The sequence below is a fragment of the Passer montanus genome, unplaced genomic scaffold, assembly GCF_014805655.1.
Source record: "Passer montanus isolate IOZ18808 unplaced genomic scaffold, ASM1480565v1 scaffold3, whole genome shotgun sequence".
NCBI lineage: Eukaryota > Metazoa > Chordata > Aves > Passeriformes > Passeridae > Passer > Passer montanus.
This window is the reverse complement of record NW_024367707.1, coordinates 3,770,320-3,792,862: the sequence shown is the minus strand read 5'-3', so window position 1 is coordinate 3,792,862 and position 22,543 is coordinate 3,770,320. Positions and strand designations below refer to the sequence as shown.

Genomic DNA, 22,543 nt, shown 5'->3' with positions numbered 1-22,543 from the left:
TTGGAAAGTTATTGTAGAATTAACACTGCATGTATTGTTCTGCTTGCAACAGAGAATCGTTGAATTTTTCTGAATCGGTCAGTTTTCTGCATTGAATTATTTATAGTGTGTCTTGTCAAATGAAGTTTCATTTTCTTCTGATGTTGGGTATATACCCTAATCTGGATCCTAGCTAAGGATTTGTAAGTTAGTAAAAACATACTGTTGTCTCCCAGGTAATTAAAGAGTCCATAACTTCCAAGAACAAGCTTTTAAAACGTTCCTTACAGTATTGCACTCATGGCTTCTTGAAACAGCTGCTCTTTCTCCTTATTCTTCCTTTGCAAAAATCTTGAGAGAAAGTTAAAACCTCATCTGTTTTTCTCACTGGTAAATCTTTAAAAACAACCTGGTATTCAGTGGAAGTTATAGTGTGGGTAAAAAGTTTGGTGTCATCCAGTAAACAGCATTATCCATTGTAATAACTAGCGTGGGTCTAAAGTGATTCCAAGTCCTGCCATCTTTTCCACAGTAATTAATTTCTAGCCTAATTGCATGTTTGGTGAGATTTAGAGATTGCTGCCTTGGATATATACGCACAAAAAAATCATTGTTCATGGGGTGTTTATTGTTCCTTTACCTGTTAATATTTTCCAAATACTTTTTGTAAAAATATTTTTGCACTATACAACAGAAGTCCCTTTGTGAGTAGCAGCTTATTTAACAGTAAAAGCAGCTAATGTTGGCTTGTGTTAAATTCAGTCATAGCCCTTGAGCCAAGAGCTCCTGTGCTGACTGTATGTTGACTGCTGGCTTGGGTCTCCTATTTATCAAGCTTCAGGCTTAGAAAATATAAATTAGGATGTATGGTATTGTGTTTGTCTTTGCAAGGTAACAGTGGATGTCTTGATGACCACTTCAAGTACAGTGATGAAGTGCTTCAAGTGAGTGTAAACGCTGTGAAGCCACACAATCACTTCGTGGTTAGGTAGCAGCTTGTAAGGTTTGAAGGCTTGTCTGTCTGTCTGATGTCACAGGAGGTTGTTATGTTTGTAGAAAAGAGTAGATAATATGCAGGTCTTCTAGGCTTTTCTAATCTGGCTGACTTGTGAACCTGTCTTTAATGAAATGTGGACAAATAAGTGAATGAAGAGAAGGAAATAATTTTTCTGTAGTGACTGCAGCATAATACTTCTAGATGTCTGTGCTGTGCCTATACAGAGCTAAGCAACTTTTGGAGCCCTCTGGCAAAGGAGCTGAATGGGTGTTCAGAGTGGAGGCCCCCTTCAGAATTTTTGTTGAAGAGGTTTGAGGACTCGTGATGATTTCTATGGCCACAATAGATACTACTGATTAAAAAAAAGGAAAAAAACCACCAAAACTCCAAATGAAAAAAAGCACTATCGTGTGTTATATGACAATGTAATTTGCACTGTCACAGCTTTAGACCAGTCTGTTGGACGGGCTAAAATACCAGGCTGTAAAATGCTGAAGAAGTTGGAATGGACATCAAACCCAGAGATGAAAGTTTGAAATCAAAGTTTTCACTTTTCTTCAAATTTTGATCCATAGTTAACTAAGAGTTTTTGTGGAAAGGAGTATTTTCATTGAGATTATGTAAGAATATGTTTATCATCTTATATCAAAAATAAGAAAAGTAGTTGATTATAGGTGTGGATTTTAAAGAGCTTAATTCTTATTTTTCTGTTCAGAGGTTTTTAATTGCTTAATTAAATATTTATCTGTAGTTTGTAAGTCCTGATGATAAATCTTGGGCAAAATTTACTTTAAAATTTATCTTTTAAAAAGACCAAACCAAGGGTTTTATTAACTTCAGTGTGAAATGACCTTGAGTGTTATGGAACTATACTGATAGCAGGTTTTGAAACACATTTATAGTTCTTAACCTAAAGTTTAGAGATGCTGTGAGAGTGAGATTCCTGAATTTTGTGTAGTAGAATAAATAAATATAAATTTAGTTGTTCAGCTGTTTTGTGAGCTTGTAAAATGAAAAAAAAACCCTCTTCTTGGTGCTGTTCAAAACTACTTCAAGAAAATCCTTTTTTGAGGGTCAGATTTTGGGATACTTTGTTTTTGCTATGACATAGGTTGGGAAAGCTTGGCAGTTCATTAATAGGCAAGCCAAAATCTATTGTATATTTGCTACAAGTTAGAAAGACATTTAATTCCTTACTCACTTTAATGTATTTATTTGCTAATATTCAGTAGTTTATATAGTCACAAGTTTGTTTCATTTTTGCTCTAATTTTACACTAGAAAACATGTTTTTATGTGCTTTTGGTGAGACTCCAAATTAGCTGGAGCTTTAACATTTGAGCTCCTAATCTATTCCTTAATGCCAGCATGCCAAAAATTAATACAAAAAGGTCCTAATCTTTAAGATGGGTTTTATTAGACTTTTAAGTTCAAGTGGCTCTGTAAATAGAGGAATAAGAGATCAGCCCTGCCTACAGTGCAGCATGGATCCTTTCCCATCAATCCTCTCTGCTTCCAGCCATCAAACATTCTGGGTTGTGTCAGTTTTCTTACCCTGGTGGCTCCCTTGGGAGGCAGCCTGGTTTTGCTGCTCCCTGCTGCAGGCAAGACTTGTTCTCTCCTTCTCCCATCCATCTCCATGGCCGTGCTGGAGGCACTTTGCTTCCTGTGCTTCGCTGCCTATCCCATTTTACAAATGATTGCCTGATTGCTCTTGGGAAAGGTGCTCTGTTGGTTTTTTCTCCTTCCTTTCTGGGCTCCTCAGCCTGATGTGTGCAGCACTGAGAGGCAAGACCCCTCTCCTTCTTCGTACTGCTGAGCTACATTTTCCTGAATAAAGCTGGCATTACCCAGAGAATGAACTCTGAACAAACCTAAAATAATAGTCTTGGATTTCAGTAAAGGTAAAACATAGCTCTGTCTCAGTTTGAGTTCATAGTTTAATTTGTGTGTATCTGTTGCAAGGAGTAGGGAAGGAATAAAGTGACTCAGGACTGAAACACAATTAATACGTTCTGGCTGTGAAGTGCAATGACTCCAAACAGCAGACAGATCAACAATCAGCACCCTGTTTTCAGCTTTTCAAAATCAATGGGCAGCTTGCTTGATCTGAAGAAGTGGGCTTTTTTTTTGGCCAGCTTTGAGAGGGCACTATAGCTAAAATGTAGGTAGGATATTGAACATACAGCAGAATTGTTTAATAAAGGATATGGTCACTAATATGATGAGGGAAAATAGTTGCAATAAAACCTTACAATGAAAAGGTTAGAGCTTATAAAATATCAAAAATAAGCATGAGGTTTGCACGGTATGTTACTCAGTTATATGTAAAATTTACATTTTATTTAGTCATGGACAAATTTCACTATTTTTCTCTGCTACTTTTCCTTAGAAAATGCTATAAATTTCTATTTCTGTCTTGGGGAAAGACCCATTAGAGACATATGTACAGTTTGGGATTAATAATTGGGTTTTTTTCCTATTTTCTACATTGAGATTATGCTGGCGAGATTGTGTTACCATGGAGATTTGTTTTATCATTTTAGTGCTTTGGTATTAAAATGATTGTAAAGGGAAAGCTTGGTGAAATACACATCAGAATAAAAGCAGAAGTATCTTGCATGATTTTTTAAGAAAACCCAGAGCTGACATTTGGGGCTTTTGCAGTGCTTTCATATATGAAGTGTGCCATTCTAAAATTATTGTATTTGGCAGACTAACAAGAATTCATTCTATGTGGCAGTAATTAACAGAAGAACAAGGCAAAAGGGTGCTTGAAACCAAAGAGCTTGCCCAATGAATTGTACTCTAATGTAATAAAAAATTAAACACCGGAAAGACAATATGTTTGAAGGGCATGGACTTTGATTTCTGCTTTTGATGACTCACCAAATACGGCAAAATATAAATGACATTCTCTTTTTCTCGTATATGCTGGAATTTTTTTTTCAATTTGTATTCTGTATAGTTGTATGGATTTATTAATGATACAGTAATTCATACATTATTCTGGTACTTTTTTGCTCTTTCTGGCTGGTAATTGTGTGTCAATTATGTTTAAACATCACAAGGTCTTGCTTTTCATTGCTTGATAAATCCTGTAGTTACCATCTTCATTTATCCCTTTCTGCACCTACAATTCAAATTAAAAGAAAATGCAAGGAAGTAGATGGATTGTATGAAAAGGGAATGACATTTTCACACACACTTTTACAGGAATGGACTGTGTTGCTGGCTGCCCACCTGTCCTTACAGTATAATGGTGGTGATGGTCATTAAGACCAGAGTTACGAATTTCCTTTTAAACATATTTTTTAATAATTTCTAATTTTGAGCTGTTTGGGAGGGAGTGGGGTGGAGGGCTGAATTTGGTGTACAAACTGAAAATCACACCTGCATAAAAGAAAAAGGTGTACAGCATTTGCACCTCTGAGTTTCCTTTCAGAGACTTAAGACACAGGGTATTGCAACACCCCAGACTGGGTGATGTACAGTGGCAGGCACTGAGCAGTGGGTTAGGGTTGCTTTATGTGAAGTGACTTGTTTCTAGCTTGGTTTAGTCATGGGCTTGGAAGAAATTTGAGTAACTTTGGTATAAAGTTCACCTTTTCTCTGGTCTAGCTTGCTGGATACAGTGCCTTTGCTAATGAACTTCAGAAAAGTATTTCCTTTACTTTAGAATCAGAAGGAGAGAACTCTATAGCATTGCTTGTTTCCATAATTTCTTCAGTAATTGTAGGCAGCCAGTCAAATGCACACAGTACAAAAATCAGGCATCAGCTACCTTCAGTACCAGCAGCCTTCATTGCTGTTTTATCCTTGTGTCTGCACAGGATTGCTGTGGTTTGACACTTATGGTAGGAGGCCTGTATTAAAAACAACCTTTGTGTTGCTTCTCAAGTGTGGTGGTGTCTTTCAGAAACAGGAGTTTGAATAATACTAATTATACAATGACAGGTGGAGGTTGAAGAACATGTACCTCTGTGAGTGAGCATGATCATGATTTAATTGTTGCATGTGAATCATGAGTTCAGAGTGTGATGGTTGTGAACTGGTGCCATCTCTTAGCAGCATAAAATAACATCTTTTAAAATAAGCACTACTAGAGGTATGAGCTACGTGCCCTACTTGTAAGTGACAAGTATTTGGGGGATTTCTGTAACGGCTCCTGATGTTTGCAGGAGGGCACAAATGCACTGAGGGACAGGAGCTGGTGTTCCTGTGCTGACCATGTTGAAAATGTCAGTGTCCCTGAGGAATGTCGCAGTGACCTGTGGCCGAAGCTTGAAATGGGGGTGGACTAAGTGGCATGTGGTTCTGGAGGGGGTCACACAGACAACAGTGCTGTCCTAAGCTTCCCTGTAGCTTGAAGATGCAGGGTGAAGTTTCATAGCCTCATTAAGCTGGTCTTAACATAGAACTGCTACCAAAAGAGCTTATGCATAGGTCATTTTGTAATCTACTGGGTAGCTGCTACTAGAAAGGGAGAGGCTTGGTTACATGTTTTGCTTTTTCCTTGTGTAACCTCCGTGGTTATCTTTTCTCTCTTGTGTTCGCTTTAGCTGTGTAGACCTTTCAGTTAGTTGTTTTCATGTGCAAGAAAGGTTTGTTTGGTTTTTCTTTTATTTTACCACTGCTGGGGGTTGGAGCTGTTGACGTGCACACCTGATTAACTAACTCTGATGATACTGTAGTTGATCTGATAGTTGATACTGTAGTTTGGCAGTGCTTAACCAGGAGTGAAGGGAGGGTAGTGTTGAAACGCTCCCTTTTATGTGTGTGATTGATTCCTTGTGTGATTTATCTCAGGAAATAGGTCCTGGTTCTGTAGTCCTTAAAGCCCCATCTGTGCTGCTGAATGTATCTGCTCTGGGGGTGATAGCTGGTGCTGAGGCACAGCACTGTGTGTGAGGGGCAGAATCTGAACTGGTGGTGTTGTTCATGTTGAGGGCTTCTGGTTTGGGTCCTCTGTGGTACCTCTGGGGCTCTAAGCCTCAGTTAATCTCCTGTGAACCAAATGCCTGAGCAGGAGAGAGCTGTGTTGTGTAAGAGGGGTTTTTATGAAACCAGGGGTTGTGTCACACGGAGGAGCTGTGGGAGTGTGTGAATGGGTGTGCTGTCCTGGAGAACTCGGGCAGGACCAGCTTGGTGCAGTCCTGTTATTGTGCCTTTTGGGGACTGTTCTCCTGAGCTTTATTTTGAAAGAAAACTTGGATTGCTCTCTGAGGAATATGGGAAAAAACTAACATCAGTACAGAGGAGATGTGCAGAAAAATCAAAATACAGGGACAAACTACCTGAAATTACAGATGCACCTGTGAGAGGTTTTGCTCCTGTTAACTTCAGTTTCATTTATATAGCAATTTTCCTGAATTGCAGACTGTAAGGTCATAAGTAATACTTTTTAACTTAATATAATATAGGTGCTTTCTTTCCCTTTGTTGCAGCATCTCACTTCCTTTATTCTTTGAAGAGAACTATGTACTGTGCACCTATTACTTTTATGTGACCCTGTAGTCTTAAAACTAAAGAAATTCAAAAGTATTTTATGTTTAAGTATTTTAATTCTTTTTGTAATTTTTGCTTATTTCAGGTACATGCAAAGTTTCCTTGAGCTTTTAGAATATGAAAATAAAAGTCCTGAGGATCCTCATGTTCTGGATGAGTGAGTAATTTATTTTTTCTAACAGTCCGTTTTAAAATAATGTGTCTCAAATACCAAGTGATTTTGTACTATATGAAAACAGTTACCTTTATTGTAAGTTAGAATATGTATGGCAAAAGTTAAAATTGTAATCTGGAGTAGAATGTAGGTATCTAAGTGCTTTTGAAGAGTGTATTTTGTATTTATGCAGACTGGTAGTTAAAGAAATGGCATGAAATGCTTCCTTCAAGACTGTATTGAGAAAACAACATGGATGTGAGGCTATACCTGCATATCAGATACTTAAGACTAAAAGGTCATTTTAATATACATTGGGCTTAGTGCTCTGTTGTGTATAAAGTTACAAATGTTGTTAATGTATTAACATTAATAGTTTGATTTTTTTTCAGTTTGAAAGCATTCTAATGTGTCAGTCATTGTTTTTATCTAAAAGCTTTTTTAATGGACTTCAATTAGTGGTGATCACCTACCTCACTGAGTAACATTACTTGAAAAGAAAGGAAAACTTAGCCAATTTTCTTTATCAACAAAATCACATGGAAATTGCCATTAGAATGTTTCCTTGAATTGTGTATGCATAAAACAGAGAAGAACCCCGCATGTGAGAGCAGCAGGTGCAACATATGCATCAGGGACATGAAAACAAAACAACAAAAACACACATACCTGTCCAACACCGGGGTCTGTTGTTACCCTGTACCTACTGCAGTCAACTTTGTTTCAGGATATTACTTCTTGCAGGGTTTTTGTTCCATTAATTAGCTTTCTTAGGGTAGTTTGTCTTTGGGATTTCTTTTCAAGCTCCGAAATCCTGCATGATCAAGCAGTGCTTTAAAGAGAGTTTCATAAAATGTCTTGCTCTGTGCACTGTGCAGCCTGTGTTGTGCAAAAATAAGTTTTGCCTTCAGCAAACTTCATGTACATACATTATGTTGTTACATTAGGTTAAGTAAGGGCTTTGGGAGGTGCTGCATTTCAAATATTGTGCACTTTTGGTTGTGAGCCTGTTATCTGAGATCTTGACACTTTAGCTTTTGTGCTTCAACCAGTACATGTAGGAGAAGCTCAAGTGCAGGAGTATGAAGCTCCCTGGGTGGCAGATCTGTAGAAGGAGCCATATGGATTAAAGACTGACTGAATTGTAGTGCTATTGAACAAGGGGAAAGTAACCATTTACTCAGAATGAGTACTATGCTGGAGTGCTGCCTGCAGTTCTGGGTACTGCCTTTTAAGAAATTAAAGAACTCATGGACAGTACTGATATGAAAGGAGCAAGATTTAGAGACTTGGGTAGTTCCACCTCTGAATAATGCTGAAGGCATTTGTCTAGACTGGCAAAAAAAGATACTGGAGACACTGGAAGTCTGCATGTGCCAAAAAATAAGGTCCCTGTAATAAAGGATAATTGGGTTGCTCTAACTGAAGAACTGGAGAATTAAAAAAGTCTGTTTTTTATTAAAGTTGAGAATGTATGCAGGGAAAAAAAGTAAAGATTTTAATATTAATGATGATGGACTGAAGGTTGTAGAGCATCAATTTTAAAAGCTTTTATAAATAGATTTGGTGGCATTCTAGGCGTGCTTATTCTGTAGAGGATAAATCAAATAAAATGTTCAGCCACCTCTTGCTGTCACATTTTGTGATTCTGTATTTACTGCTTGCTGATGACACAGGAATATTTGTTTGTGACTAGTTTCGCAGCAGGCTTTCCTTTATGGGGTTAAGTTACCAAAACGTAGGTGTCTGTTGCCCTTTGAGGTGGCAGGAGCTGTCCTAAACACCTGAGTGAGCTTGGCAAATGTAACACAGGTGCTTTTAAACCTGTAATGTCCTGGATATGTGGGTTGAGGCAAGGTGGTTTTGGAACTTCTGAAACCATCTTTGGTGTTCTGTATTTAGGTAACTGAATTTCAGCTTTTTAAGAACTTCTGAGGTTCCAGGTAGAGCACAGTATAATAAATAAAGGCTAATGAATAGTTCTCTTGGAGATCTAGTTTAGAGTCTCATAATTAACACATTAATTATCTGATACTGCCATATGGATACAGCATTCTTGATACTGTTTCACAGCAACTGCAAATACAATTTGCAATGCTCTATATGAGTATGGTAGAACAAATATTTCATAATGAAGCAAATATCAATATCATTTAAGATGACTTTGTTAGAAGCTTTGAAATCTTGCACTTATTGTATTCTGTGTAATTAAGCACATAAAATAAGGATGTGTGGAATTTATTGCTGCCTGTTGAGGTGAAGTTCAGCTAGGGTTTTTGACAGTAAGAGCTATCTTCTATACTGCATCTGACCTTTGAAAAGAGATTAAAACTGTATTATCTGATTAAAGAGCAGATTTGTTCGTTTTGGCAGTATTGGATAGACTAGCTAACATTAGAAAGTCAGATTTACTTTCCTGCTCTGGGATGTCATCTATTCCTAACTTACTGAAGGCTATACCATTTAATTGCATATTGAGCTGTAATTAGATTTTTTAAAAATACTCTTTACAAACTATGCCTTTCAAAAATACTCCTATGTCCATATTTATGTTATGATAATACATAAATCTAACAAATTTCTCAACTCCTGTGTCAGTATTCCATGTTGCTGCTATCTAGCCCTATCCTACTTTCATCAGTGTGGTCAGAAAATATCAGGAATGCTGCTTTTCACTGGGGAAAACCCCAACATTTCTGAGTTAAATTAAGTTTGCGTAAAAGTTTTCTGTTCTCTTCTGATTGTACATATCACTACATATGGAATTTGAGCCTTTATCTAGGACTTTAAGTGTCTTTAGGGTTGCAGAAATGGGAATAGTTTGTTTCTTTAACCACATTGCTTTGCCTAAAGAAAAACCTGGAAGATTATAAGCTATGTCTGGTCCTTTGGGCCAAAGCCCTTTCAGCAGGCAGTGTCCATGGGGTATCTCTGAGCCTGTAATGAGGGGCTGGAGCAGCTTCATCCCTTGGCTCCTTTCCACTGTCCTGTTCCTGTGTGGAACATGCTCTAGAACAGCACACTTTACATGTTAATGTTACAGGGTATATGGCTGGTAGTACAGAAGACCCAGCCTTGCATCCTTTGGTCACTCAATGCCCATCCTTGTCCAAGAATATCAGGTGATTTGGGCATTTCATGATGGCCCCCATCCCTTCTCCCTTGACTCACATCCTGTGACACTACTTTTGCCCGGGTGGAAGTACTTTTGTTCCAGTACCATCCCAGCAGCTTCTCTTTGGAACTGAGCATGGTTCATGCCTGTCCACCTCAGACACTCAAAAACATGAAGAATAACAGAGCAGTTGATTTTTAGAAATTTAAGAGTGCCTTGTTGAACTTTCTGTCAGCTGAGGTGGACTTCAGTTTCTGTTCTGGCTAATCAGGGTGACGGTAGCAGAGGAGAGGAGGGGAGCTAAATTGATCATTCAAGGAGGTTGGATATCCACAGGTGTGCTCTGTCAATGTTGGCAGTAGTTCTTCAATTACTGTTTTCTAAAATGGTGCAATGCTTTTATCAGTTGAACAGAAAACTGTCCCCTGACTATTTGTGGTTTTATCGCTGCTTGTCTGGGGAGCCTGCTGTGGTATGCTCAGAGTTTGGGCTCTCTTTCTGGGGAAACCATTTTCTGTATTAATGTTATGGTATTACATGTGTCATGCATGTACTGGCACAGCTGTGTGTGAGGCCATACAGTGAAGTGAATTGGAAATGGATGTAGTGGAAGAATATCCCACGTTGAGCTCTGTGGTCCCTGAAATGTTAGTGTGTGGCCTACAAAGGCAGCAGTGCCCCTGCAGTGGAGAGGGTGAGTGGTTATAGGAGTTGGTGCAGAGACTAAAGTAAAGCTGATCTTCAGAGTGGCCCAACTTCTCTCTGCTCCTAGTGTATGAGCTGGGCAGTTGGATGTTCAAGAGTTTTCTCTTTTTGTGAATGTTGGACAAAATCCTTTGAAGAGATTTTTTTTTCCATTGGCATTGTTCTAATGAAGCATTTCAGAAGTGTTTCAGTTTCTCTGTTGCCTTCTGTTGGTTGGCAGACCTTGTGAAGCCTCAGGGCAGCATTGCCACATTCCTGTCACTGTCAATAGTATGGGCATTTGTCAAATGGTAGGTTACTTTTACCTTTTTGATAACACAGATGTCTTTTTTAGCTGTAGAGGGGTCAGGTGGAAGTTTTTCTGCAGTTCTGCCAAGCAGTGTGATAACAGGAGTGCTAAGATAAGGCATCCACGCTTGGTGAAGGGTGCAAGCAGAAGTGTTGGAAATTTCCCAAGATGTCACTATCCAGTAAACACACAGAGGCTGAAGCTGTGTTTCAAAAATTGAAGGGTTTGTAAAAAAGCAGTTCACATGTGCTCTCAAAGGACACTTAGTGCAGCCTCTACACCCCCGGGTTTCTTTGCTGTTTTTTCTCTTTGTGGCCCTCTCAAGGGAGGGTGTGCGGGGGAGTGTCCTGGAGCTGGCAGCGGCCAGCATGTCTGAGATAACGTGCACAAGGAACTTGGTAAACAAGAGCCTTCCTTTCTGCAGCATTGCAGTTAAAATAATGGTTCTGTAAGCAGTTTGAGCTAAGTAAATATTGGAGTACATCTGATTAAGAAGGTGCTGTTTTGTTACTTTTACGTAAAGTGAAATGCTACTTTAATTAGTTTTGAACTTTGGAAGTAGATATACTTTCTAGTATAGAAATCTTTCAGAGTGTGAACTTTTACCTCTCTTTCTCGTGATATTCAGCTGCCAGTTAGCACTGATTCAAAAAAGAGCAGCCATTGAGAAAAACCTCAGACCATTGCATTTGTTGCATTTAAAAGGGTTTTTGCTCTACTCATCACTTTTGTGTTTTTCATTTTTCAGGTAATATTATCCGTAAGAGACACTAAGAAAATTCCCTTTGTCTTTATACTGACTTTCTTATGCTTGATTTCTTGTACTGTAATGATAGATCAAAACAGAATAATATATACAGGTTATTAGGAAGTTAATTAATGAATGTTACAACACGTTATTTCTTGTATTTGCAGAATTTTTTAGCCTTCATTTATTTAACACCTGTGGTAATGCCTTAAGTAGTCTTCTGTTAACGCAGAAACCACTGAAGCTCAGTTAACTAAGTAGCTTCTTATTGGTAATTTCTCTTATTGGTAATGCAGTTGTCAAACCAACTGCATTATCTATTCTTTGTGGTTTTGAAAATACACAGAATTGTGGACAAAGAATGTAATTGGTAAAACATTTTCAGAGCTGTTCTGGAGTATTCCTAGTTAATCCCATAAACAGTTTAAAAATTCCTTGATACGGTCTCCCACAATTTGAGTACAGTAAAAGCTTTGAGGCTTTCAGGGGTTGTAGCAGGTAGAGGGACTGTAAGGAATGAGTATTAAGATTAAGGAACTGTGTTCTGATTTCTGCTTTGCTGCTTTGAAATTTGCCTGTATTCCTCTTGCATCTGCTTAATGGAAACGTGTGAGTGAACTCAGTTATCTTGGAAGATGGAACAGGAGGTTTGTTGTATCAGTGCAATAATGAGGCATTCCTTTATAATGTATTTAATTTTATGCTGACTAAGCTTCAGCTATGATTTTTCTGGTCTGCAGCAGATAAACCTAAGCCCTTTGCCCTTTGGCATGGTCTGTGCCTTTAAGCACTTTTGCAGTGGGCTATCAGTGAACAATTTGCCCTCTTGGCATCAGATATATATTTTGGATAGTGGAGGTATTTAAAAACAAATAGCAAAGCAAACAACAGTTAGAGAAGAGTGTTGTCAGTTCTGTTTCAGATGTGACTGTAAACATTGCTTCCAGCCCTGCTCTTGGCTAGGGCCTTGTTGCTCAGAAACAGAGAAGCAGCACAAGTACAGCCAGCACCAGGCTCTGACATCACCTTTCAGAGGTACCATATCCTACAGAGCCAAGGCTCAGTAAACACATAAGGTCTATAAACCTTCTAAGCATTAAATGTTCTAAGCTGCCCAGTCAGCAAGACTGCCAGGTAAGAGAACAGTCGTTCTGTACTGTGATAGTATTTAGAATGGGGAATTAGGCAGTTAAAACTTCCCCTTTTTTATGCAACAGGGTAGTGTTGAAAGACTGCTGAACTGTTTGTTAACACCCAGGAAAAACTGGTAGCTAGACTTAGGATCAGGAAAAAACTAGAGAAAAGGGATCCTACATTCCTTTGCAGCTGGCAGTGTTGAGTGGGAGAAATTATTTTAGAAATGTATCACTTGTTAAGAATGGTATAAAAAAATTACTGTCTTGACTAAGTGGTGCTGTAAAGGAAGAAAACATCTTATTTAAATGTGGTGACAGTGGCTGGTCTTTTTTACTTTTTGTGGTCTTTGTTCTTTCCCTTGCTCATTTGCAGGGGGATTGGGGTAGATGACCTTTCAGTGATTTCTGTGATTCTTTCATTAGCTGGTGTATATTCTACTTTTGATAAAAATAATTAATACATTTTCAGTATTCATTATGAATCTACAAAGAATGTTCTCTCCATGTTTTTTAGAAAAGGATCTATAACGTTGCAGATGCAGGCATAGTTGAACAAGTGTTCCAGTTCTGCTTTCCTTGGAAAGCTGCATTTCACCGTTTGTACTTTCTATAACAGAATTATATAAACATTGTGGTGTTTACGTTATTTTAATATTGGAGAATGTAGCAGAATTAAGTAGTACTGATTTTCCATATCTCCTCTTTAGAAAGCTATTAATAATTGATATTTCAAGTATGTATGGCTTTGTGTTTGGGGGAAAAAAGGATGAGCACATTGAAGATCACAGGTGTTGAGCAGCCTTGGCAGGAGAAACAGAAATCCTCCAAGCTGTTTCAAAGGAAATGCTTGTTAAAAGCATGGGAGTGTTATCTAAAAGTTGCCGAGCTCCGGAGGAGAGAGCTCTGTTGTATTCGCTCTGCCATCCAGTGGTGTCGGAGGAAACTGAACACGAGTCACACAATTACCTGTCCTGAGATTCTAACTTAGCCCAGGAGATGCCAGGTGAAGGAGATGCATCCAAAATTCATTGTATGGGTTGAGGTGTTGGGAAGAAAACAGTTTTTTCTAAGGAAATCATAAAGGGTGGTCATGTTTTTTTCCCTGAGTTTCCTTTCCAGTCTCTCAGCTACTCTTAGGAGTTGCAGGGGATGACAGTTATGGTAGTGCATGTGGTTGTGGTGAAAGAGAATCTTTTGCTATCCATCAATGTTCAAGAGAGATTGATTTAATTTTTTAGAATATTTGTGGGAGGAATAACTTAATTTGGGGCTCCAAATGCTTCACAGGTCTTGTGAGTGAGAGGTTGATCAAATACTTCTTTTTAAATAGGCTTGTTTAGGTACTATATTTTTTTATTTTCCCTCTGATATTATGTTATTGACTGGGAGGCACAGTAAACAGATAATACGGTTATGCTGTTGTTGAGTTTAATTTTATTTGTAACAATCTCTTTCTATTTTTGTTTCCTCCAGCTTTTTAGATGTTTTAATTAAAGTCAGGAACAGACACAATGACGTGGTTCCAACCATGGCGCAAGGGGTCATTGAATACAAGGAAAAATATGGCTTTGATCCATTTGTTAGCAGTAACATCCAGTATTTTCTAGATAGATTCTACACCAACCGCATCTCTTTCCGTATGCTTATTAACCAACACAGTAAGTAATTGCTTTTCTCTTCCTTGAAAACTCAGCTATTGCTTGTAAACCTGAAGATGAAGCTTTGTTTTGTATTTTTTTTTCCTTTACTCATGACTATTCTGAGCTAATTGTGGCACAAGAGATAGTGGCAACTGGTTAGTTTGGTACTTTGCAATGATCAGAAATGAATCCAAAACACCAGTGTGGTTTCTTTTAGAATTGTCAGTCTTTCTTAGTGTGGCTGTTGCTTTTTTTAGTATTATTGGTGAAATGGCTGGTGAAGTGATACATAAAGTATTTTTAGGTAGTAGTAGAGTAGCTGTATCTTCCTGCTCACAAAGCTTTTGACATAGTTTGTAGAGCTCATATTTATTTCATAATGAAATGCAAAGATGCCATAAATTTTGAATTTACGGAATTCTGAATTTAGGTTAGGTACTATACATATGCTTTTTCCCAGCAAGTTATCTAGACTTTCTTGCCTTCTAAAGAGGTTGAGTATTTCTAACTGAAGTTTTAAGTTACATCTCTTGCCTTCCATTACTTCCTATTTCCTATTTATGGATAAATGCTGGAATTAGTCATCCTTTGTCATTAGGTTCTGTTTCATTTGTTGTTACTAATAAACTCACTTTTTTATATTCGTATTACAGAATGAAGGGAGTTACATGCACAGCTCCCTTTAACCAGTATGTGCAACCATGCAGAAAGTGATCTGTGTAAAGTTAAGGACAGTCTTCTGATCTGTTTTAGTGTGTCTTGTGCCTTTTAGCTCTAGAGCTTCATTCTCTGCTCAGTGTTTTGCTTTTCTGAACTCCTAGAAATTTTTGTATGCTACAGATAATGCAGATGCTGGAGTATGAGGTGTTTTACTACAAGTTGTGTGTCTTTCCAGTAACCTTTCATGTGACTAACAAATGCCTTGCTGTGTGTGTACAGATAACTTGAATGTGGCAAAGCATAGAAAATGAGATAAATGTACAGCTTTTTCTTTACTTGCACCTGGGCAGAGAAGTCACAGACATAAAACCAAGTTAAAAGGTTTTCAAAGAAGAGTTCTAGCAGTAGAGTACAAACATTGTCCTGATATAATTCTTGGGCTGAGTGCTACCATAATTTGCAGTAATCCTAAAATATTAAACTTGATTGATTGAACTGAACTAGCTTTTCCTATGGATCCTCCTCTTTAACTGGTTGTGGCTTAAAATTGCTTGTAGATGCTTAAAATTTAGTTAACCTTGTATAATGTCTGTGTGTTAGCACTGTTAGTGGTCTGTCTGTGATGGCAAATATTAATCTTGAAGCACTGATGAAAAAGATAATTGGAAAGCAGAATGCAAATCCAGGATTTTGCATGGTTTGCATTTCTGTTCCTACATTCCTGGCAGACTGTTTCCTACAGAACTCTTCTGCAGGACACAGTGCCCAGTGTGTGAGCTTGCTGTGCCCAGGGTAGGAAAAGCTTTCAGATCTAGACTTTTGCTCACCTCATGCTGCACCTGCTTCATGTCAGAGCTCACTAACTTGCTAAAATGGCAGAAAATCACTCTTGAAATAAAGTACAAAACCTTTCTACTTCCAAACTTTGGGAGTCTTCTTTAAACTCTTGGTGAAGGGTCTGGTGAGTACCAGACCCTTGTACAAAGAGGGAGTGGGGATCATACTGCTGAGATCCAGGGAGAAAGTGGAGTGAGTGAGACCTCTGTGCCAGCTGTGAAATTGCAGCTTAGGTGAGTGTAAAAGGCTTCTCATGATGTCTTACAGTTCCACAGTCCTTTTTACTGTAATGTTTTCATTGTTGGAAGTGCTTCTGTTCTGACATAGCAGTATGAATGAAGTGTTTTACATTTTAATTTTATCTAGTTTTTTATAATCTGCTTTGAAATGTAGGTTTTCACCTTAACCCTCCCACATCACGAATTCTGTTTTAACTAGTCTTAACTGTAAAACTGGAAAAAAAAAAGGAGGGAAATTAGACAAGTAGTCTTCTTAAATGAGGATTCTGGCAATTTGCTGGAGTATCTTTTTACAAAATGATGCAGTATCCAGTAAATCTCAGATACCATCAGATTCAAACTTTCTGGCCTGCCTCAAGGGTGATAAATAATTTACTACAATTTCTTTTTTATTTTAGCACTTCTGTTTGGTGGAGATATTAATCCTGCTCATCCCAAACATATTGGAAGTATTGATCCTAATTGTGATGTGACAGAGGTAGTTAAAGGTAAGATGAAGTTAACATTTTTTTTACTGAAATCCCCTAACTTAAAATATTCAGAAATATTTTATTGAGATACAAGAAACTGAAGGTGATTTAAATCCATTTCTTCTTTTCTTATTTTATTAAATGAAAGTTCTGCTCACAATAAAGCCCTGGGCTTATTGAGGCTTTCTAATGTCTTCATTATTGAGAAGAGAGAAACTTTTGGTCTGTTAACAGAATTAAAAACACTATTTGATTTTTAATAGCTTAATCTGTACTTTTAAATATCAGATGAAGTGTCTAAATGTTTTGTTAAACTTTAGATGTTTTCTTCCTGAAATACTTAGAAGCAGGTTCTCAGGTACTGCTTTTGTATCACATGCTGGTATTACAGAAAACTGGGAGTAAGTGAAATTTCCATTTTGTTTAGTTTTGTTTAGCTAGGCCTTTTAGTGAAATGTCCTCAGGTGTACAGATATCCCAGTGAAACTCCACATTGCTCTGTCATCTGATCATACCAGAGCCTGTTCTGTCTCCTGCAGAAGACACGGATGTGATGGTTGTACCTGACTGCTCTGGCACAGTCACACTGCAAGTCCTGTTTGCTCTGTGTTGTGAATGTTTACATGCTTTCAGAATGTTGGCAAGGAGGCACGAGGCAATGCTGCCTGCTTTGAGAACATCTCCATGGAAGGTTCACACTCTGGGTGTATCTGTTTGCAAATGCAGGTCGTGTTGTAGGAGAGAACTCCAGGCTTTGTCCTTTGCTGTTTGTGCAGTTGCAAAAGGGGGTAGAATGTATTTCTCCCCTTCACTTTCTTTCAGCCTTTGGTGAAGTGAAAGGGAAACCTTTCTTATCTCAAAGTCTGACCTGCATGAAAGCTCACTTTGTAATGCTTTTTACAGCTTTTTACAGCTTTTTTTCCTAGCTCTTCTTGGCTCCAAAGGTGGCCTTTTTCAGCAGCTTTTTTTTTCTTTTGATTGACCTTATTCCGCTTTGGCCTCAGCATTTTGTAGGTTACAGCCATGTTGTTTATTTAGCTTTGCCTTCTAATAGCAATATTTGAATCAATTTAGATCATCAGATTCATAGTTGCTGCCTTTGACAGGGGAGTGCATAGTGTCAGAAGGTGCTAAGCCCAGTTTTCAAACAAGTAGCTAAAATAGATCACTTACAACACTGACCAAACAGTGTCCAGTATTGTCTTTCAGAGAAACAAAATGGCCTTAAGGACAGGGGCTGTATGGTCCTGTCAAGGTGATTGAGGCCTTTTCCTTGTAGAATTGGTGGAAGGATTAATTTATGTTCTGTGTGCTGTGCTAGCTCCCAAATGTTCTGGTTCACAGGCAGCATTCTGAGCAATTTATCAGTTAAAATATTGATTTTGGTACTGTATGTGGCAGCTATAAATGCTGTATGTCCTTCAAACAATGTAGAAGTGATTTAAACAGCCACATCTTGCTTCAAGCAGCTACACCAAGTATTGTGTCTGTGCTGCCTGAGGTGGCTACCTCTGTCTCACTGACTGTCCTGCAATGAGACTTCTGAACTGACAGCAAATTCAGGTTTTTTTCCTGAAGCCAGGATTTTAGATTTACCAATAGATCTCTCACTGTTATTGCTACTTAATCTCCCTTCACACCATGAAGCATGCTTTGAACTTCACAGTCTCTTCCACAGTCTTAGGACTCTGCCAGAGAGTTGGCTTTTAGAGGAAGATGAAATGTTAGACTGCACTCAAACTGTTTGACCCAGTGCTGTTCCTCATGCACCCCAGGATCCCACTGGCCCTCCTGGCCCCAGGGCACTGCTGGCTCATGGACAGCTCATTGTCCACCAGGACCCCCAGGCCCTTCTCTGCAGAGCTGCTTTCCAGCAGCTGGCCCCAGGATGAACGGGGACCTGGGCTTGTCCTTCCCCAGTGCAGGATCCTGCATTTGCCTTTTCTGAGTTTCAGACCATTCCTCTGCCCATCTCTCCAGCCTGTCCAGGGCCTTCTGAAGGGCTGCCCAGCCCTGGGGCTATCGGCCACTGCTGCCAGCTTTGTGTTCAGTGCCCTTGCTGAGGAGGCCTCTGCCCCAAGTCACTGATGAATAAGTTAAACAATACTGGGCCCAGTATTGAACCTTAGGGGGCACCTCTAGTGACAAAGGGTAACTTACACTTTCTGCCTGTGTTTCAACAATACATAAAGCCTGATTTGGGCTATGGGGAGGTATTTTCAGGGGGAGTAATTTTTGGTTCAGTGGAAAGAATCGAAGCTTTTCTCCAGCTTTTCCCCCAAGAGACCTTGAAAATTAAGTATTGTAAATAGTATTTTGTTTGGAGAACTTGAATTTGTGGCTGCAATGTCATTATTTTTTATTTTAGATGGAAATAACAAGTATTAAGTTGTGATCAGGAAAGTAGATTTTATGGTCAGCCTAAGATTACATCCTCCTGGTTTTCAAGCCCTGAACAAAGAAGAAAAATACCTTCTCTCCAGTACTGAGCTTTTCTTTGTAGAGCTTTACATAGTTTTCCCTTTCCTGACAACTGGGCTAATAGTGTAGAGAGAAAAAGAGATTAGATTGGATACCAGCTTTATGCTTGTAAACTAGTGCTCAAAGTGAATGTTCTGTTTGTGTCCTTCACAGGGAGGATGGACACTGCTGGTCATCACTAGAAGATTTTGATAAATCAGTGTTTGTTCTGTTGTTTTGTAGATGCTTATGAAACAGCTAAGATGTTATGTGAACAGTACTATACAGTGGCACCTGATCTGGAAGTTGAAGAATTCAATGGTAATTATGCAATTAATTTAACTGATGTGTATAAGAAAATGCATTTCTGCTATCCGTGATTCCTAGTTTATTTAATTGTAAGTTATAATTTGAACTATGCAGTTACTTTTGTTCTAATGTGTCTGTGTGGGCACCTGAACTATAGTTTATCATCATGATGTGTAATTCTTTATGCTGAATGCAGAGCTCTATCTGCTAAATTCACTATCACTTCAAAGAAAATAAACCAAGACTCCTCATAACTGAGAAGGAAGCATGCCTGCCTTCTCATCTTCTAACAGAACTGAAACTTGTTTCATTCCAAAGTATGCTTATAAATCCATGATTTCCACTGGCACTTAAAACACACTAGTGAGCCCTTCTGTGTAAGATGGCAGAATTGGAATTTTTATTAGGTAGTCTATGCTTTAAATCCTATTATAAACCTCTTACATGAAAATCTTTTTCAAGTTGATTGCAGAGATAATAATTGGATGACACCAAACTGATGAGACAGGCTGTGTCAGCATATTGACTGCTTTTTGATCATTATTTTATTGACAAAAGGGAGCTTATTTTTTTGTATTAAAAAAAACACATTTCCTGAGCGATCCTCTCCCAGATTTTGGACAGCTGCCAAACATAAGACTAAGATGGTTCCAAAGTTCAGCAGAAGAATTGCAAAAGTCTCAGAAATAGGTAACACTCAATGGGAGACTGTGATACTTGGAATGTGTGTTGCTCAAAGTACTACTGATTAGTGTAGAAATATTTCTCTGCACAAGGTGATGCTGTCAGCCATGATGCATTGCCACCCATCTCTCCCAAAACCAAAGGACCCAACCTTCCCCTTTTCAACTGAGTGATTCTAGAGATAAAAGTACTGAGCGTTGCAGCAGAGGAATTGATCAATGCAAAATTCATCTAAAGGCATAAGTAAAAAGACCCAGCAGTAGAGAAAGCAAGTTGCTGGAGCTAAAAATAAAAGTGAATAAAGAATTATGTGTTTCCTTCAAATCAGCTTATTATCAGTGTGAGGAAAGCAGCTTTGCAAATTACCTTGCAAGAGCAACAATGACTCATTTTCTATCTCTGTGCCTCAAACAAGTGTGAGTCAGTTTGCCTTGGTTTCAGTGAAGTGTAAGGGAATGGGAGTATGGACAGACAAAAATAACAGAATAAAATATCAAGTTGCCTTGCAGAGCATTGTTTTGGTCTTCTCCTTTTCCTAGGAGTTTTCACTACCATGTTTCTTAAAATAATGACTGGGATTATTACCAGCCCTCAGTGCCAGAAGGAATGAAGTTGACTCCAGTCATGTTCTTTGTGCATATTTATATCTTCCTGGAATTTGTGAAGCAGACAGTTTGAGACTTCCCTTCAGTCTGCACTGCTGCTCAGTCTGACTCTCTGTAACTGCATAATTTAATGCCAGTAGATACTTGAATGTTCAGGGATGACTTCATCTTCAGCCCCAGAACTGTCCGGGAATGTATTAAATGCAGCTGTATTATTTCCTGCCCAATCAATCAATGAGCACTCTGGCATTCAGACCTGTGCCAAGCCATACCCCTCTGCTGGAACACTCACAGTGGGACAGCAGTGGGCAAACAATTCAGTGATGGTTTGGAATATGGAAGCTGGGATATTGTTTGAAGTATATTTGAAAATTTTTGTGAATACTTACATTTTGTGTGTTTTAATGAAGGGAAAATATGTAGTTGATTTTAGAATATTTGAAAAGCAGGGTTTTCTTCAGTTTGAGAATCTTTTTGTGCAGCAAATATTATGCTTAAATAGTATGTGAGCATGTGAAAGTTTCCTACTTAAGTAGAAATGTTTTCTTGGTTAGCATACACTGTTGTATGAAACCAGCCACTGCTTAGGTCTAAACAAAGTCTGCTGACTGGATGGATTTGAAGATCATAATTATAATGTGTTCTTTCAGGTGATAGCAGTGACTGAAATTTATGTTTTTACTTCATGGAACTAATTTTGCACTGGGAAAATCAGACATGCTTACATACTTGTCTTTGCCTACATGATCGTGTTACTCTGGTAAATGGCAATGCTACAAAAGACTGTTTTGAAGAAAAATTATTTGACATTTTTATTTCTTTTTTTTTTAGCTAAAGCTCCAAACAAACCTATTCAAGTAGTCTATGTACCTTCTCATTTGTTTCATATGTTATTTGAATTATTCAAGGTAGGTTGCACTTGTTAATATTTGGGAGGGTTTTGTGACCCTATCAGTGTTGGAATTGTGATTCCTTTCAGTTACAGCTCTTAAATATTATTTCAGTTTTCCTTTCTTAAGCTTATACTTGAGTTTCAAACACTCTTCACTTGTTTAAAAGCCAGACTTAAGCCTCTCTCTTATGACCTTGTGTACTTAAAAACTGCCTGGTTTCCCACTTCTCCTGTTGTGCCTTTGTAGCTTTTTTGATTAACTTGGAACACTCATGACAGTCTAGGTTTGCAGTGATGGAATATTCATAACCTTGCAGTTTTTATAAGCTTGCTTCTTTATTGCATATTTGAGGACTAGGATCAATGATCCTAACCTATTAAAATATAATTTGAAAGAATAGGGGAGGTCTCTAGGTGGTTCAGCTGAACACCAGAAATTGAGAAGAAAAACTTGTATTTGGCCAGAGAGAAACTTTTTCAAAGTACTGTTTTTTAGGTGTTTGATTTCTGAAATTTGTCAACTATGTTCATTTAAGTCTTCTCCCATTTTGCCATTTGTAACATTAGTTTTGGAGCAGAACAGATCAGAATTTGTACGGTACATGTGAGTATGTTTTTGGTCCAAGTCAGGGAGCAGGCTGAAGCCAGTAAGCTCTAGCTGTAAAGAGCTGAGACTGGCAGTGAAAACTCTGTTAAGATGAAGTCAGATTGACAGATGGTGACTTATATGTGACCCAGACTGAGAAAATCAAAACTGGCTTTCTGTGGTGAATGTCACTGTTGGTGTGGTTATCATGGAGGTCAAGGATGTTCTCATCCTATGGATGTATTTACTTGATTTCACACAGGACAAAAAAAAAAGTCTTGCTAGTCTTGCTTTCTTTTCTGACTATAGCAAATAAATAAAAGTTATGTATAACAAGTTGTAAAGTAAAAATTTAACCAGGCAATTAATTGACCTCATGGCACTTAAATTTGTGTTAAATACAGACTTTTCTATCTTGTACACGATTGTAGGACAGAGTGGAGGAGTAGATGCTACACAATAAATTCAAGTTCTAACTTGTCAGAAAAATCTTATGTTAAAGTTAGAATCAAAGGGACTGTGTTTTCTTTT

General features: G+C 38.3%; 1 protein-coding gene across 1 annotated transcript in view; it reads left to right on the top strand.

The window, feature by feature from the left end:
• PDK3 (pyruvate dehydrogenase kinase 3) overlaps positions 1-22,543 on the top strand; it is a 31,420-nt gene that overhangs the window by 172 nt on the left and 8,705 nt on the right. The window contains exons 2-6 of the mRNA XM_039714427.1: positions 6,569-6,640; positions 14,104-14,288; positions 16,405-16,494; positions 19,180-19,257; positions 21,366-21,442. Coding sequence (XP_039570361.1) covers positions 6,569-6,640; positions 14,104-14,288; positions 16,405-16,494; positions 19,180-19,257; positions 21,366-21,442 — 502 coding nt within the window. The remainder of the gene's footprint in view (positions 1-6,568; positions 6,641-14,103; positions 14,289-16,404; positions 16,495-19,179; positions 19,258-21,365; positions 21,443-22,543) is intronic.